Here is a 16025-nt window from a genome sequence, read left to right on the forward strand (position 1 = left end):
AATCTAAAAATAAATGATACAAATGAACTTTTTTACAAAACAAATAAACTCACAAACTTTGAAAACAAACTTATGGTTACCAAAGGGGAAATGTGGGAGGGGGAGGAATAAATTAGGAGTTTGGGATTAACATATACACACTACTATATATATGTATATATAATAGGTAATTAACAAGGCCCTACTGTATAGCACAGGGGACTCTACTCAGTATTCTGTAATAACCTATATGGGAAAAGAATCTGAAAAAGAATGGATATATGGGGACTTCCCTGGAAGCGCAGTGGATAAGACTCTGTGCTCCCAATGCAGGGGCCTGGGTTTGATCCCTGGTCAGGGAGCTAGATCCCACATGCATGCTGCAACTAAGAGTTCGCATGCCACAACTAAGGAGCCCGCCTGCCGCAGCTAAGGAGCCCACGTGCTGCAACTACGGAGCTGGCGAGCTGCAACTAAGTAGGCCACCTGCCGCAACTAAGACCTGGTGCAACCAAATTCATTAATTAATTAATTTAAAAAAAGAATGGATATATGTATATGTATAATGGAATCACTTTGCTCTACACCTGAAACTAACACAACATTGTAAATCAACTATACTCCAATATAAAATAAAAAATTAAAGAAAGTTTCCCTGTTTTTCTTTTGTCTAGAAGCTAGATGGTAATTTCTCTTTCATATAATATAACAGATATAAATGGCCCAGTTGATCTGGATGAAACACTTTGCTTTAACTTTAGCCAATAATAGTTCACTGTTTTCCTACCAAATTGGCAGACTGAAAGGTAGAAGATGCATCATCCTTATGGGACCCTAAGAACATCTGGTAAAGTGATGAGCTCTAAGCCCAGGGAATATGGAGCAGTGGCTCTTTCTGCCCTTCAGACTTACCCTCTCTCCTTCCCCGCCTCACGTCTGCCATGGAAACCAGGAGGTGCAGAACTCCAAACAAAAGTGATATCAGGCAGAGCTTCTCTGACTGTAAAGGGCGTGCAGATCCCCCAGGAACACTGCTGTTCTGCGCGTCCTGACTCCCTAGTCTGGGGTCCTGCAGGTTTTAAGAGCTGCCCATCCCAGCTCAGAGCTGAGTGATGTGGGCCAGGAAACTTGGAGCTTCGGAATCACGCAGATTGGGTTCACGTCAGTGATTTCACTGAAAAACTCTGTGGCCATGGGCAGTTATGTAATTTTTGTGAGCCTTAATTTCTTCATCCGTAGGATGGAGAAAATACCTAGCTCATGAGGTTGTCATCATTATCAAATAGAAGTTGCGTAGAGACAAACTCGGTGCCCCTCATACCTTAGTACTTGGTGACTGTAAGATGTGAATGGTATTGATTGAATCCTCATGTGTAGTAGAGGCATGTGTGTGGAAGGGAACTGGGTGTGTGTGTGCATGTGCACATCCGTGTGGACACGGCATAAGGGACGAGAGACCCCAGGCATTTGAGAAGCTCTTCTGGGAAGCCACTTTCCACTCTGATGCACTTTGTCTCTGACACATCTTTCAGGTGCCTTCTTTTTCTTTTTCTAATTCTTACCAGACTTAGGGAAAAAAAGGCGCTTAGAGCTGAAGATGGACCAGGCTTTGCTGCTCATCCATAATGAACTGCCTGGGACAAACTTGACCGTCTACTGGAATTTCGATCGCTGTTATCATGTAGGTGCCGCGTGCTTGCTCACAGTTGTGTTTGCGCTGGGGCTAGTTTGATATGGCCCCAGTGCTGTCAGACCTGAAGCCCTTCACATGTTAGCTTCAGCTTTATGGGTGAGGAAACAAACAGGCTGGACAAAGACTCAGAAGAAATTCCGTCACGGAGGGTGCCTAGCAATGGGCAGCATCCTTTCTTTATCTTTTCCCTGCCCGTCTTTTTCAGACCAGTTTCTGTGATGAGCAAAATTGAGAGACATGGTTTTTTTTGTTTTTCGTTTTTTTTTTTAATGCGACAAGCATTCTTTCATCCCACAATAAGAGCATAAGCCAGATCCGGGCCTCTTGCTCACTTCTGCCACCTCTTACAGCCTGTGCCCTCAGAGCCGCTAATCAGGGGCCTGGAGCGTGACAGGGCAGCCACACCGCTGGTGTTCTAGCTGCAGAGGGCTGATGCCCTAGGATGGGGTCTCTGCAGGATATTCACAGTCCCTTTTGGAGTCCATTCAGTTTGATCCCTTATGAAGCCTGAAGTGATAGACGTGTTTTATGTGACTCCTCTGCCCACTGCATAACCCTCCTGCTGGACCAGAGAAGGAAGGAGTGAGACACCGGGGGGCAGGGCGGGGCGGTGAGGGCCACGGGAGGCCCTACTGACGATAAAGGATTTTATCTGAAGGTGTTGCTCCTATGCTAGACCTTGTTGCTTTTTCAGGACAGGGCTATTCTTCCATGTAAAATGAAATACTCTTTACTTCCAAATTAAGAGCTTCTATGTACCACCTTCAGAGGAGGAATTTTAATGGATAGTGACCTGTTTAGTGTAAATAGCTTTTTAAAAAAGAAAACAAATTTAAAAAGTCCCCAGTGTGGGTATCAGCTAGAAGATGATGGAGCAGTACATGACACCTCCTTTAAAGTTAAGTGAAACACAACATCGGTAATATTAAAAAGGTAGGTCAAGACCAAGAAAAGGTTTATCACAAGAGGGACCTAAAAGGACCTTAAATTAAGTAGAAAAAATGGATAACTTCAAAAATACCTGTAATGTATTTAACAAAACATCAATCATGTGTTGTCAAACGAGACTAAACACAAACGGCAGAGATTATACTTTCTGCAATTTCATATCTCTGCATAACAAAAACAAACTAATAGGAGAGAGAATACAGACATAAATGTCATAGAAAAACCAAGAGATGGTTTTCTAAAATAAAAGTCACACATACTCAATAATGGCCTGTATGGGAAAAGAATCCAAAAAAAAGAAAAAGAGTGGATATATGTATACATATAGCTGATTGACTTTGCTGTACACCTGAAACTAACATAACATTGTAAATCAACAATACTCCAATAAAAATTTAAAAAATTAAAAAATAAATAAAAGTCACAATTGATAAATTATTGATACATTTAAGGGAACAATGGAAATTAATAAAATTAGAAATTATATGCAACAGAAATTAAAATAATTATGGTCCAATGAACAGTTAAGACTGATCAATTTAAAGTACAAAAATTGATTGATTTCCTTCAAAAAGTATAATATGAAGATTGATTCAAGAAATTGAGGACATAAATAGATCAGCAAATGTTTAAGAAATCTGGAAAGTTGTAATGAATTTCTCTACCTAAAAATAGGTCATTTTTTCCTGCATTTTCAAATAATAAATAATTCTTAATCTATATTAACTGACCCTAAATATAACAACAATAAAAAAAATGATGGCTTGGTATCTGATTCGTTCTGCAGGGTGTTGATCTTAAAATCTAGCCAAGACATGATAGAAAATGCAGGTCAATCTTTCTAATTAATGTGGGTGTAAAAATCTTAAATAAACTATCAGGTAGAATAAGTTGGCATATTGAGAGATTTATGATGACTTATATTTTCATCTTGAAGAATCTGTAAGAGGTCGTATATATGGACAATGATAAAATTTTAATGGGAAAATTATAGGCTAAATGGAGAAATAGCCAATGCATGCTGATGTGACACCTAAACGTAGGAAAAATGGCAATACTTCCCAAATTAGTTTATACATTCAACACAGTTGCTTGTGGATACCTTATAGAAGCTGCATAAAAATAATTCCAAAATGTCTATGAAAAAATAAGTGTGCAAGAGAATCAGAGGATGGCCCAAAAGGAGAACGGACAGTACGGAGACTTGCTGTGCCAGATAAGAAGTATCACAGAGCACGGTCGTGAACGTAGCCAAAAAAGAGAAATGAAGACCAACAGGCCAAACGAAGTATAAGAAGTAGAATCTAATTTACGTAAGAATTTAACAGCTAAAAACCATGGGAAAGGTATTTAGAATTACGGGATACCATCTATCAAATACCCCAAGTGGATTCAAGTAAAAAAAAAAAAAAAAAACCCACAAATTTAAAAAATACTAAAAAATGCAGAATACATTTTTAAACTCATGAAGCAATAGAAGAAATAACAAACCAGAGTAGTATGACTCTGTAAAACTTTAAAAACAACAGAACATAATAAGATGAAAGCACTAGAGTGGGGAAGTGTTTGAGAGAGTTAGAAGTTTAATGTTACAGTGTACGAGGACAGATTTCTAAGATTCTGTTTGAGGGAATTGAGTGTCTACCAGGTGGTTCACACCATAAGGAACATAAAAGAGCAAAAGAAAATTGAATTATTTAATCTACTTACAATTTAAAATGTAATCTTAATGCTGTGGTATCATAAACACCTAGTACCTGAACAAAAGGAAGAATGATATGAAGTCCTGGTAAGGCTGATGAGAAATAAATCTATTGTAATTTTTCTTCTGTGAGTGCTATTTGGCCACGTGTAACAAGAACCATTAAAATGATTTTTTTTAATCCAGTAATCTCATTTTTGGAAATTTGTCTTAGGGAAAGAATTTAAAGGAATAAGAACATCATGTGTAGATCTTTTAAAACAATATAAGTTATATAAATTATAAATATAAGTAGATTTATATTATTATATATCACATAATTAAATTATATATCTTCCAAAACAATATAATTTATATAAGTTATATACAAAAAGATAAAACGAGCTTTGAAAGCCTAAGTATTCATAGCGATAGTATTTGATGGAATATAATGCAACCATTAAAAATTATAAATATGCAAATTGGGTAGAATCATGGAAGTTTATTTGTTAAATAATATTAAGTAAAACCGTAAAATGCAAGATTAAAGGGATGCTGTATTTGTTAATTATGTGAAGAATTTACCTATGAATAAAGATTATGTAGTTCCATAGCAACACCTAGTTATGTAGGCAAATTTTACCTAAATCACTGAAGTGTAAAAGTTTTCTATAAGTAGGAAGGAAAAGTTATCTCAGGTCTTCAGTTGGATACCCAACAACCACAGAGTGTCAAACCCCTAACACCTGGCCTGTGCTTGGATCGTGTAGTGCCTGCTCCAGGTCCTGGTCGACGTCTCCCAGAGCAGGAAACCCGGGGAGCCCAGCATTGAGGCCGTGGCTGTGAGCACCCAGCACGGATCCATCCTGCAGCTTAATGACACCGCGGAGGAGAAGCAAGTCTGTAGGTTCGTAGCTGCTATGATGTGACCTACTGACACCTGCACTTTCTCTCTACTATTTTTTTCCTGTTTGGGTTTTAGCTTCTTCTTTCAAAATATCTTTCTGTGTCTTCCCTGGTCTGCACCCAGGAATGCCTGTCACTCTGCCTGGGTGACATTACCAACATCCAACTGCTTATTTCCTAAACTAATGATGTTTCTTCATTTTACCTAATCTTTGTAGGCTGGAATACAAATTTGGAGAATTTGGAAACTATTCTCTCCTGGTAAAGCACACCCATGATGGAGTCAATGAAATTGCGTGTGACCTGGTCGTTAATGAGAAGCCAGTTGACAGTAACCTTCGTACGTACATGGTCTTGGTTGATTTTTATGTTTTAAAAATATTTATTTATTTATTTGGCTGCTCCAGGTCTTAGTTGTAGCATGTGGGATCTAGTTGCCTGACCAGGTCTTAGTTGTAGCATGTGGGATCTAGTTGCCTGACCAGGTCTTAGTTGTAGCATGTGGGATCTAGTTGCCTGACCAGGGATCGAACCTGGGCCCCCTGCACTGGGAACGCAGAGTCTCAGCCACTGGACCACCAGGGAAGTCCCTCTTGGTAAATTTGCATTTTCAACGGTTTTAGTTTTTGAGTACTGTTTGTGACATTTTGGGTAATTTAAATCCTAGATCATAGGTTGTCTATCTCACTTAGTTGTGGCATATTTGTAATGTATTTGTTGTGTCATTGGTGTAGACTAAGAAAATTATGTGACATACAAAAAATTATTTGTTGTATCAACATATTCTCATAGTTGTTATTTACTGTATTATGAAGTATAAATAAGCCAAAAAAATTAATGCAGTGGAAAGAAACTAGAAATAAGACAGTTGACTGTCAGGTGTCTTTCTTTGTTTTAGGATTTAGGGTACAGTGTTTCCTGTATGTGTCTCTGACTGTCCAGAGGTCCCCTTGGGTTCAGGAGGGATTGTTCGTTCTCTAATAACTCCACTGGAGAAAATCTGTCCCTCCAAGCCCCCAGTAGATAGTATCAGGAATCCCTGGGGCTGTTCCAACAGTAAGTACTGTTCACAGTGACGCTGTTGAAGACTGTCAGAAGAACACTGGTAAAAGCCAATGTGAAAGAGCCAACGTGGGATGATTTAATCATTAGAAGAATAATGAATGTAATTGACGGAAACCTGTTGCACATACAAAAACCAGTGAGTTCACTATGAAGCTAAAAAGCACAAGGCCCCCTCCCCCAACAAAAACAATATTTTGGTTGCCTTTGGGGGTAACAAGGACACCTGGTGTTTACTGATGATCCTGGTAAAGGCAGGACCATCTCTCCTGCCTTTCCTGTTTTGACTATATCTTAGGGTAACGAAATAGTCCTAGATGATGAGGGTAAGTTCTTTATAGAAGGAATCCAGGTAATGTGGCAGAATATTTTGCAACGCCCATTTAAGTTATTGATTTAGGCAAAAGCCATGAGTGGATGGAACCATCCAATGAAAGGGGAACTTTACACGGGAGGGGACAGGCCTTCACCAGCTGAACGCGGGCGTCGGGCACAAGGTCTGAAGCAGGAGGTGCTCCTGATGGGACCTAGTGGGAAAGACACAGCACCTGCGAAGCATTCCTGCCAGAGAAGTGGGACTTCTCGGCCAAGGCTTTACAGCTAACTTCCCATTTACAGAACGCACGGAGGATAGAGGAACAAGTTCAGTGACACCAGGCGCGGGGTCCTGGCAGATCTAGACCTCGAATGAGATGCCCTGATAGGAGACAGCCAGCCTCGTGTAAATCAAGTCAGTGGCTGTGGACCAATGCATGGAGCTTAAGGCACGTTAACAATGCAGACAAGATGCGAGTCTTGCTTGGATCCTGATCTGAGCACATGGCCTACAACACACATTTTCGAGGCAACTAGAAAAATTTGAATATGGACTCAGTGTTAGCCAGGGAATTATTAATTTTGTATGACATTGTGCTTATACAGCAAAAGGTCCATTCTTAAGAAACTTTTAATTTTGAAATAGTTTTAGACTCACAGAAACGTTGCAAAACAGGGTTTCCATGTACCCTTCACTCAGCTTCCGCTAAGCCCCTAAGCTATATAATCACAGTACAGCGATTCCATGTACAGTGATTGAAACCAGGAACTTCACGCACACAGCGCTATTAACTGAGCTGCGGAGTTCTCAGCTTTCTCCAGTTGTCCTCCTCGTGTCCGTTTTGTGTCCAGGGTCCCACAGAGCATTTAGTGATCAGGTCTCCCAGGCCTCCTCTAATCTAACCTCATGGCCTCTAATCAGCCTTTCTTGGTCTTTCACGACCTTGACACTTTTGAAGAGGACTGGCCAGTTATTTTGTTACTTGGGTTTGCTTGCTGCCTTCTTGTGACCCAGAAGAGGCCGTGCGTCTTCAGTAGCATCCTACGGAAGAGATGCAGTGTCTTCCTCAGGGGGTCACGTAAGAGTTGCATGACGTACATAGACATACATCCTGAAGATGTGGGAATGAAATAGCTTGATGTCTGGGATTTGCTTAAAAGACTTCAGGTGGAAAAAAAAAAAAAAGGGTGAGTAGTAGTAGTAGATGAAGCAAGAGTGACAATGTTTGATATTCTAGAGTCTAGGTGACGGCTATATGTGGGTTTATTGTACAGGTCTCTGTACTTTTGTGTATGTTTGATATTTTTCATGATGAAAATTAGCGCTTCCCTCACGAAGAGTATTCTCAGTTGTTAATAAGAAATTTCACATAAGGATATAGGCTTTTCCTTCATACGTTTCCATTTTTATTTGTTTGCCTTTTTCTTTTTTTAATTTTTAAATTTGTTTTCTTGAAGTATAGTTGATGTACAATGTTGTGTTAATTCTACTATACAGCAGAGTGATTCAGTTATACGTATATATACATTCCTTTTCATATTCTGTTTGCATTTTTCATGTACAGATTCACGGTAATGACATGACAGCATTTGGTGATGATATGTTTTCTTTTGCAGCTGTGAGCATCGCGTTCCTCGTCGGCCTGGTGCTCATCATTGTGGTGTCCCTTCTAAGGTTCTCGCTGAGGTAAGCAGGCGTTGGGGGGGCCACACTGGGGAAAGTAGAATACAGAATAACTGTATTCAGAAAGGGTAGTTGGACCATTATTCCTGGATTAAATGAAAACTTACTGTGTCCACCATGCCCAGTGTAGTCCTAGGCATCAGGGATTCAGTGTCGAATAAGAGATGGTCCCTGACTTCAGGGAAATAATAACCTAGTGCGAATGGCTCTCTGCCTTCAATTCTCCCACGTGGCTGAAGATGTAGAAGAAAATACTTGAGCGTCATTATTTCCTGACAGACTCTCACATCCTGCCACGTAGCGCATGGAAGAGGCCTGTGATGGTCTTGGGAGGTGCTGCCACACTGACTGTCTTCCTCCTCTTGGCTCTGAACCCAGAGGCCACGCCTCTGGTCCAGCTCCCAGCTCCTGTGGTGGGGACGTCCGACCTCAGGGTGGACTCTGCCTTGGTTAGGGTCGGCCAGCTTGGAGAGGGGATTCCTTCTCCTGCCTGGTAGACAGCGATTCTGGTGAGTGGATCTGTGGACTGCAGGAGGAAAAGAAAGTGAAATAGACCCAGGCCTGGTGCATCACCTTGCCAAGGGAAGGTCTTTCCTCTTAAAAGGAATAAGGTTGAATTTTCACATGCTCAGCTGGAAGATGTTAAGCATCTTTTCATGTGTTTGTTGGCCACCTGTATACCTTCTTTGGAGAAATGTCTATTTAGGTCTGCCCATTTTTGGATTGGGTTGTTTGTTTTTTTGATATTGAGCTCCATGAGCTGCTTGTAAATTTTGGAGATTAATCCTTTGTCAGTTGCTTTGCTTGCAAATATTTTCTCCCATTCTGAGGGTTGTCTTTTCATCTTGATTATGGTTTCCTTTGCTGTGCAAAAGCTTTTAAGTTTCATTAGGTCCCATTTGTTTATTTATTTATTTATTTATATTTATTTTTATTTATTTACTTTTGGCTGTGTTGGGTCTTCATTTCTGTGCTAGGGCTTTCTCTAGTTGCGGCAAGCAGGGACCACTCTTCATCGCAGTGCGCAGGCCTCTCACTGTCACGGCCTTTCTTATTGCGGAGCGCAGGCTCAGTAGCTGTGGCACACGGGCCCAGTTGCCCCGCGGCATGTGGGATCTTCCCAGACCAGGGCTCGAACCCGTGTCCCCTGCATTGGCAGGCAGATTCTCAACCACTGCACCACCAGGGAAGCCCCCATTAGTTTATTTTTGTTTTTATTTCCATTTCTCTAGGAGGTGGGTCAAAAAGGATCTTGCTGTGATTTATGTCATAGAGTGTTCTGCCTATGTTTTCCTCTAAGAGTTTGATAGTGTCTGGTCTTACATTTAGGTCTTTAATCCATTTTGAGTTTATTTTTGTGTATGGTGTTAGGGAGTGTTCTAATTTCATTCTTTTACATGTAGCTGTGCAGTTTTCCCAGCACCACTTATTGAAGAGGCTGTCTTTTCTCCATTTTATACTCTTGCTGCCTTTATCAAAGATAAGGTGACCATATGTGCGTGGGTTTATCCCTGGGCTTTCTATCCTGTTCCATTGATCTATATTTCTGTTTTTGTGCCAGTACCACCCTGTCTTGATTACCGTAGCTTTGTAGTATAGTCTGCAGTCAGGAAGCCTGATTCCTCCATCTCCGTTTTTCTTTCTCAAGATTGCTTTGGTTATTTGGGGTCTTTTGTGTTTCCATACAAATCATGCAATTTTTTGTTCTAGTTCTGTGAAAAATGCCAGTGGTAGTTTGATAGGGATTGCATTGAATCTGTAGGTTGCTTTGGGTAGTATAGTCATTTTCACAATGTTGATTCTTCCAAGCCAAGAACATGGTATATCTCTCCCTCCGTTTGTATCATCTTTAGTTTCTTTGATCAGTGTCTTATAGTTTTCTGCATACAGTTTTTTGTCTCCTTAGGTAGGTTTATTCCTAGGTATTTTATTCTTTTTCTTGCAGTGGTAAATGGGAGTGTTCCCTTAATTTCTCTTTTAGATTTTTCATCATTAGTGTATAGGAGTGCAGCTGATTTCTGTACATTAATTTTGTATCCTGCTACTCTACCAGATTCATTGAGTAGCTCTAGTAGTTTTCTGGTGGCACCTTTAGGATTCTCTATGCATAGTATCATGACATCTGCAAACAGAGGCAGTTTTACTTCTTCTTTTCCAATTTGGATTCCTTTTATTTCTTTTTCTTCTCTGATTGCTGTGGCTAAAACTTCCAAAACTATGTTGAATAATAGCGGTGAGAGTGGGCAACCTTTTCTTGTTTCTGATCTTAGAGGAAATGGTTTCAGTTTTTCACCATTGAGAACAATGTTGGCTGTGGGTTTGTCATATATGGCCTTTATTATGTTGAGGTAGTTTCCCTCTATGCCTACTTTCTGGAGAGTTTTTATCATAAATGGGTGTTGAATTTTGTCAAAAGCTTTTTCTATGTTTATTGAGATGATCATATGGTTTTTCTTCTTCAGTTTGTTAATATGGTGTATAACACTGATTGATTTGTGTATATTGAAGAATCCTTGCATTCCTGGGATAAACCCCACTTGATCATGCTGTATGACCCTTTTCATGTGCTGTTGGATTCTGTTTGCTAGTATTTTGTTGAGGATTTTTGCATCTATGTTCATCAGTGATATTGGCCTGTAGTTTTCTTTTTTTGTGATATCTTTGTCTGGTTTTGGTTTTAGGGTGATGGTGGCCTCATAGAATGAGTTTGGGAGTGTTCCTCCCTCTGCTATATTGTGGAAGAGTTTGAGAAGGATAGGTGTTAGCTCTTCTCTAAATGTTTGATAGAATTTGCCTGTGAAGCCATCTGGTCCTGGCTTTTCTTTGTTGGAAGATTTTTAATCACAGTTTCAGTTTCAGTGCTTGTGATTGGTCTGTTTATATTCCCTATTTCTTCCTGGTTCAGTCTCGGAAGGTCATGCTTTTGAAGAATTTGTCCATTTCCTCCAGGTTGTCCATTTTATTGGCAGATAGTTGCTTGTAGTAATCTCTCATGATCCATTGTATTTCTACAGTGTTAGTTGTTAGTTCTCCTTTTTCATTTCTAATTCTGTTGATTTGAGTCTTCTCCATTTTTTTCTTGATGAGTCTGGCTAATGGTTTATCAATTTTGTTTATCTTCTCAAAGAACCAGCTTTTAGTTTTATTGATCTTTGCTATTGTTTCCTTCATTTCTTTTTCACTTATTTCTGATCTGATCTTTATGATTTCTTTCCTTCTGCTAACTTTGGGGGTTTTTTGTTCTTCTTTCTCTTACTGCTTTAGGTGTAAGGTTAGGTTGTTTATTTGAGATTTTTCTTGTTTCTTCAGGTAGGATTGTATTGCTCTAAAACTCCCTCTTAGAACTGCTTGTGCTGCATCCCATAGGTTTTGCATCGTTGTGTTTTCATTGTCATTTGTTTCTAGATATTTTTTGATTTCCTCTTTGATTTCTTCAGTGATCTCTTGGTTATTTAGTAGCATATTGTTTAGTCTCCGTGTGTTTGTATTTTTTAGTTTTTTTCCTGTAATTGATATCTAGTCTCATAGTGTTGTGATCAGAAAAGATACTTGATACTATTTCAGTTTTCTTAAATTTACCAAGGCTTGATTTGTGACACAAGATATGGTCTATCCTGGAGAATGTTCCATGAGCACTTGAGAAGAAAGTGTACTCTGTTGTTTTTAGATGGAATGTCCTATAAATATCAATTAAGTCCATCTTGTTTAATGTGTCATTTAAATCTTGTGTTTCCTTATTTATTTTCATTTTGGATGATCTGTCCGTTGGTGAAAGTGGGGTGTTAAAGTTCCCTACTATGATTGTGTTACTGTCGATTTCCCCTTTTATGGCTATTAGCATTTGCCTTATGTATTGAGGTGCTCCTCTGTTGGGTGCATAAATATTTACAATTGTTATATCTTCTTGGATTGATCCCTTGATCATTATGTAGTGTCCTTCTTTGTCTCTTGTAATAGTCTTTATTTTAAAGTCTATTTTGTCTGATATGAGAATTGCTACTCCATCTTTCTTTTGATTTCCATTTGCATGGAATATCTTTTTCCATCCCCTCACTTTCAGTCTGTTTGTGCCCCTAGGTCTGAAGGGGGTCTCTTGTAGACAGCATATATACGTGTCTTGTTTTTGTATGCATTCAGCCAGTCATGTCTTTTGGTTGGAGCATTTAATCCATTTACATTTAAGGTAATTATCAATATGTATGTTCCTATTACCATTTTCTTAATTGTTTTGGGTTTGTTTTGGTAGGTCTTTTCCTTCTCTTGTGTTTCCTGCCTAGAGAAGTTCCTTTAGCATTTGTTGTAAAGCTGGTTTGGTGGTTCTGAATTCTCTTAGCTTTTGCTTGTCTGTAAAGGTTTTAATTTCTCTGTCGAATCTGAATGAGATCCTTGCTGGTTAGAGTAATGTTGGTTGTAGGTTTTTCTCTTTCATCACTTTAAATGTGTGCTGCCACTCCCTTCTGGCTTGCAGAGTTTCTGCAGAAAAATCAGCTGTTAACCTTATGGGGATTCCCTGTATGTTATTTGTTGCTTTTTCCTTGCTGCTTTTAATATTTTTTCGTTGTATTTAATTTTTGATAGTTTGATTAATATGTGTCTTGGCGTGTTTCTCTTTTGGTTTATCCTATATGGGACTCTGCACTTCCTGGACTTGATTGACTATTTCCTTTCCCATATTAGGGAAGTTTTTGACTATAATCTCTTCACATATTTTCTCAGACCCTTTCTTTTTCTCTTCTTCTTCTGGGACCCCTATAATTTGAATGTTGGTGCGTTTAATGTTGTCCCAGAGGTCTCTGAGAATGTCCTCAATTCTTTTCATTCTTTTTTCTTTATTCTGCTCCCTGGCAGTTATTTCCACCATTTTATCTTCCAGCTAACTTATCCATTCTTCTGCCTCAGTTATTCAGTTATTGATTCCTTCTAGAGTATTTTTAGTTTCAGTAATTTTGTTGTTCATCATTGTTTGTTTGCTCTTTAGTTCTCCTAGATCCTTGTTAAATGTTTCTTGTGTTTTCTCCATTCTCTTTCTGAGCTTTTGGATCATCTTTACTGTCATTACTCTGAATTCTTTTTCAGGTAGGTTGCCTGTTTTGTCTTCATTTATTTCGTCTTTTAGGTTTTTACCTTCCTCCTTCATCTGTAACATTTTTTTTTTTTGATAAGTAGTGCTGTATTCCTATCTTACTGGTTGTCTGGCCCAAGGTTTCCAGCACTGGCGTTTGCAGGCAGTTGGTTAGAACGAGGTCTTGGTGCTGAGATGAGGACCTCCGGGAGGCCTCACTCCAATGAATATTCCTTGGGTCTGAGGTTCTCTGTTAGTCCAGTGGTTTGGACTCGGAGCTCCCACCACAGGAGCTCGGGCCCAGCCTCTGGCCTGGGAACCAAGATCCTGCAAGCCAGTCGCTGGGGGTCCCTCCCGTCCCCTTAGGCGTCTGTGGTCCCCCACCAGTGTCTGGTAGGTGCCCTGGTTGTGCGGAGCCGCGAACTCCGTGTCCTCCTAGTCCGGCATCTTGACTCTGCCTCCCGAGTCCTTATCTTTTAGCAGTACATACTGAAGTATTTTTGGATGAAATGATATGATGTCTATGATTTTCCTTCTTTTTTTTTTAAAATATATTCTTTTTAAAAATTAATTAATTAATTAATTTGGTTGCACTGGGTTTTAGTTGAGGCAGGCGGGCTCCTTAGTTGTGACACACAAGCTCCTTATTTGCAGCTCACAGTCTCCTTAGTTGTGGCAGGCAGGCTCCTTAGTTGTGGCATGCGAACTCTTAGTTGTGGCCTGCATGTGGGATCTAGTTCCCTGACCAGGGATCCAACCCAGGCCTCCTGCTTGGGAGCATGGAGTCTTATCCACTGCACCACCAGGGAAGTCCCCTATGATTTTCTTTAAAATGATCAAGCCAAGTCAGGGAAAAGAGTCAGTGGGTGGAAGTATAGATGAAGTAAGATTGACCATGCTTCGTAGATACTTGTTGAAGGTGGGTAATGGGTCCATGGTGGTTCATTATACTAGTTTGTCTACTTATATGTATGTATATGATTGAAACTTTCCATGACCAAAAAAAAGGAAAGAAGAGGAAAAATCCTATGCCTTGAATATATTAAATGTTCAAATGTCCAAATTTTATGCAAAACCTGTATGAGTATGAAGTTTATTACACTTTTCAGTATCAAGAGAGCTGGAAGCACAGTACATATAAGGACTTGTAATATTAGAAATGTTATATATAATTTCTATAAGAAAGCCCTCAATGATTTACAGACAAAGACTTGCCTTCTCTTGATTTTTTAATCAAAGAATTGTACTTACTAAAAGGGCAAATTTAATAGTTCTTATATACCAAATTAAAAATGCTAACTATTCATTATTACTTGAAAAATAACAAATTGGCCTGTTAGCTCTGAGTTTGACACAGTTGTTGGGTTGAGAAAGGATTCTGTGTGGACTTTAATAATCGGATGTGGGGACATAAAGTGGAAAGTTCATATCCTTATGGGCACAAACAAAGTAAATAAAAGTGAAACTGTCCCAGAAAATTTCAGAAATTGTAAATAACAAACGATATTATCCCATCAAGTCACTAAGCTATCTTTAGTGTATTGGAAATCAGGATTCATTTCCACTGCAAAGTTTAAAAAAAAGAAAAGGGGAAGTAAAGTAAATCAGAATGTAAACATTGTGTGAAAGAGCTAAATATACTTTTTGAAACATTTTTTCCAACTAAGATCTCTCGTTTCAAAGAAAAACCAGTTAAGGTATTTATCTTTTGTTAATCATGTGAATCAACTTAATATCCTCTGGATATCTTGTTGCACTAAAGCACCATCTAGGAGAAAGAACCCAGTACATTAACTGTGAGTCACTCCAAGGTCACTGTCAAACTTTCTCAGTTTGCCTCTGTGCATATTTTTTTTTTTTGGCCATGCCACACGGCATGTGGGATCTTAGTTCCCCGACCAGGGATCGAACCTGTGCCCCCTGCAGTGGAAGCATGAAATCCCAACCACTGGATGGCCAGGGAAGTCCCACATCTGTGCATTTTTATTTGGTTGTAATTGAGTCTGAATACTATGATTTGCTTTTTGTATTTAATAGTTTGTATTTATATTTCTTTGTACAGACATTCTTTTTTTTTCCCAGGGTGGACAAATTTTTTTTTTCTTTTGTCTCTCTTTTTTTAAAATTTGTCTTATTGAAGTATAGTTGATTTACAGTGCTGTGTTTTTTTTTTTTTTTTTTTTTTTTTTTTTTTTTTTTAAATTTTTTTTTTTTTTTTTTTCTTAATGTTATTTATTTATTTATTTATGGCTGTGTTGGGTCTTCGTTTCTGTGCAAGGGCTTTCTCTAGTTGCGGCAAGTGGGGGCCACTCTTCATCGCGGTGCACGGGCCTCTCACTATCGCGGCCTCTCTTGTTGAGGAGCACAGGCTCCAGACGCACAGGCTCAGCAATTGTGGCTCACGGGCTTAGTCGCTCCGTGGCATGTGGGATCTTCCCAGACCAGGGCTCGAACCCGTGTCCCCTGCATTGGCAGGCAGACTCCCAACCACTGCGCCACCAGGGAAGCCCCTACAGTGCTGTGTTAATTTCTACTGTACAGCAAAGTGATTCAGTTATACATGTATATACATTCTTTTTTTAAAATATTATTTTCCATTATGGTTCATCATAGGATATTGAATACAGTTCCCTGTGCTGTATAGTAGGACCTTGTTCTTTATCCATTCTCTATATAATAGTTTGCATCTGCTAAT

The 16025-nt window shown here is 39.3% G+C and overlaps 1 protein-coding gene across 8 annotated transcripts in view; it reads left to right on the forward strand.

The window, feature by feature from the left end:
• HGSNAT (heparan-alpha-glucosaminide N-acetyltransferase) overlaps window positions 1–16025 on the forward strand; it is a 66919-nt gene that overhangs the window by 5820 nt on the left and 45074 nt on the right. For all 8 annotated transcript variants that reach the window (XR_009006508.1, XR_009006509.1, XR_009006511.1 and 5 more), the window contains exons 2-5: window positions 1545–1660; window positions 5072–5208; window positions 5426–5547; window positions 8202–8271. Coding sequence is in view for 3 of the 8 variants with exons in the window: in XM_057537284.1 (XP_057393267.1) it covers window positions 1545–1660; window positions 5072–5208; window positions 5426–5547; window positions 8202–8271 (445 nt within the window). In the remaining 5 variants the exon portion in view is untranslated. The remainder of the gene's footprint in view (window positions 1–1544; window positions 1661–5071; window positions 5209–5425; window positions 5548–8201; window positions 8272–16025) is intronic.

This window comes from Balaenoptera acutorostrata, chromosome 21, assembly GCF_949987535.1.
Source record: "Balaenoptera acutorostrata chromosome 21, mBalAcu1.1, whole genome shotgun sequence".
NCBI classification, from domain to species: domain Eukaryota; kingdom Metazoa; phylum Chordata; class Mammalia; order Artiodactyla; family Balaenopteridae; genus Balaenoptera; species Balaenoptera acutorostrata.